Below are 1,892 nucleotides of genomic sequence, written 5' to 3'. Positions count from 1 at the left end.
ATGGCTTCCAACTAGTAGCGCTATTTCCGAAGGTCTAATACACAAACTGAACCATCTGATGCACTGGCTCCAACTTTGTCTCCCGCTGCATTCCAGCAAACTTCAAATATTCCACCTGTTCCCCTATAGCTGTGAACTAGAGCACCTGTCTGTGTGTTCCAGATGTGTGCACATTTGTCAAAAGAACCACTTGCCAGATACCTGCCATCAGGACTGAAAGCTACACTGTACACAGGCTCTTGGTGTTTTGTCAAGGTATGGATGCATATCCCTCGGTCTACATCCCATAACCTAACAGTAGAATCAAAGGATGCACTTGCTAACATAAGGTTGGCATTTGGATTATTAGTCCCTGGTCCTGTTGGACTCCATTTGATGGTATAAATTTCTTTATTATGTGCTTGCAAATCATGGACACAATTGTCTTGTTTCATACTCCATATCTTTAAAGTCATGTCGTCAGAACAGGAGGCCAGGAGATTGCCAGTTGGGTCCCATTTGATAGCATTTACTTCATTCGTATGTCCTTGGAATGTTTTAATAGGTCTGTCTTGTCCTAATTTACAGACATGAATGCACATATCTGTACTACAAGAAGCAAAGGTGTTGTTGCTCTGCCAATCAACATCCAATGCTGGTGCTGAATGAAAAGGAAACTGTTGCTTGGCTTCACCAGTATGTGCATCCCAAATAATTGTAGTCTTGTCTACTCCAGCACTTAGGATGAAATTTCCTTTCTTATTCCATTTTAATGCGAATATAGGGCCTTTATGCTGCCCTAAGGTGCTAGCAAGGTTACCATCTTTAGTCCATATTCTGGCAAACCCATCATAGGAACCAGTTGCTAGAAGTGTACCTTCACTATTCCAATCTAGAGATGTGACATCTTTGTTGCTTGGAACATCTTGCCCTCCTTCTCGTATACAATGTCTAAGTACTAACTGTGTGGAGCCACTGGTGCTGTTCTCACTAAGATTCCATATTCTTGCTGTTGAGTCTCCAGACCCTGATGCTAGGAGATCACTAACAGGGTTCCAGGCACAGATGAAAACTTCAGATTCATGGCCCCGCAACACAACAGCTTTATTAGGAGGGATTTCAACATCCCCATCCACTTCCATCATATCAGTATGATTATTTGCTATAGTATGTGCTCCATTCTCCTCCCCATTTGCTGTGTTTTCTCCATTTTTTGCAGATCCTTGTTGGCTGGCTGCAGCTGCGGCAGCTGCAGCAGCTGCTGCCTGTTGCTGTGCAAGCTTATCTCTATAAGCTTGTTGTCTTGTTTGTACTACATCAGGCATTACGGCATCTATCAGGGACAGAGACTCTATTGGTCGACCATCAAACAAGGTACCATCCTCATTAATACTAACTTCTGCTTCTACATACTGTAGACCTTTCTGGATGATAGAAATCAATGCAGCGGGTGGGACGAGGGCACCATTTATATTGGACTGACTGATATGGCTTTCTATACCAAAGGTAAATGCTGAATGAGAAAATCCTGACTCTTGCAAGTATCTATATACCAAGAAGTTGACCTCATCACTGCTTATACTCATCTTTATTCCCACTTAAACCATGAGGTCACAACACAGGATATAACCCAGGAAGCTGGCAATAACTTTGCCAATTCTACACTCTTGAACCCAACTTCAAAGAGCCTCCACCAAATACCTCCTTAAGACGATAAAAAGCACTAAGTTACAAATAAACACGTCCCGGAGCAAGGCCCGGCTGCCGCGCGCCCCTCCCCCGGCCGGCGCCCCCGCCCCGGACGCGCGGCCCCAACAGCCGCCCGCAGCCCCTAGCACGCCGGCCGGGGTCGCCGCGCCCGGGCCCTGGGTCTTATTTTTGGATCCAACTAAGATGCCCTTTTCCTCTTTGCT

General features: G+C 45.4%; 1 protein-coding gene across 1 annotated transcript; it reads right to left on the bottom strand.

Annotated features, from left to right (window-relative positions):
- Positions 1 to 6: 6 nt before the first annotated feature.
- On the bottom strand, positions 7 to 1,655 carry LOC116465142 (F-box-like/WD repeat-containing protein TBL1XR1). The gene has a single exon (XM_032754333.2). It carries the CDS (start codon positions 1,563 to 1,565, stop codon positions 21 to 23), a length of 1,545 nt encoding a protein of 514 aa, XP_032610224.1. The 5' UTR covers positions 1,566 to 1,655; the 3' UTR covers positions 7 to 20.
- Positions 1,656 to 1,892: the final 237 nt, after the last annotated feature.

The sequence above is a fragment of the Hylobates moloch genome, unplaced genomic scaffold (genome assembly GCF_009828535.3).
Source record: "Hylobates moloch isolate HMO894 unplaced genomic scaffold, HMol_V3 SCAFFOLD_11972, whole genome shotgun sequence".
NCBI classification, from domain to species: domain Eukaryota; kingdom Metazoa; phylum Chordata; class Mammalia; order Primates; family Hylobatidae; genus Hylobates; species Hylobates moloch.
Note: the sequence above shows the minus strand (reverse complement) of the source record. Positions and strands in the feature narration are given on the sequence as shown.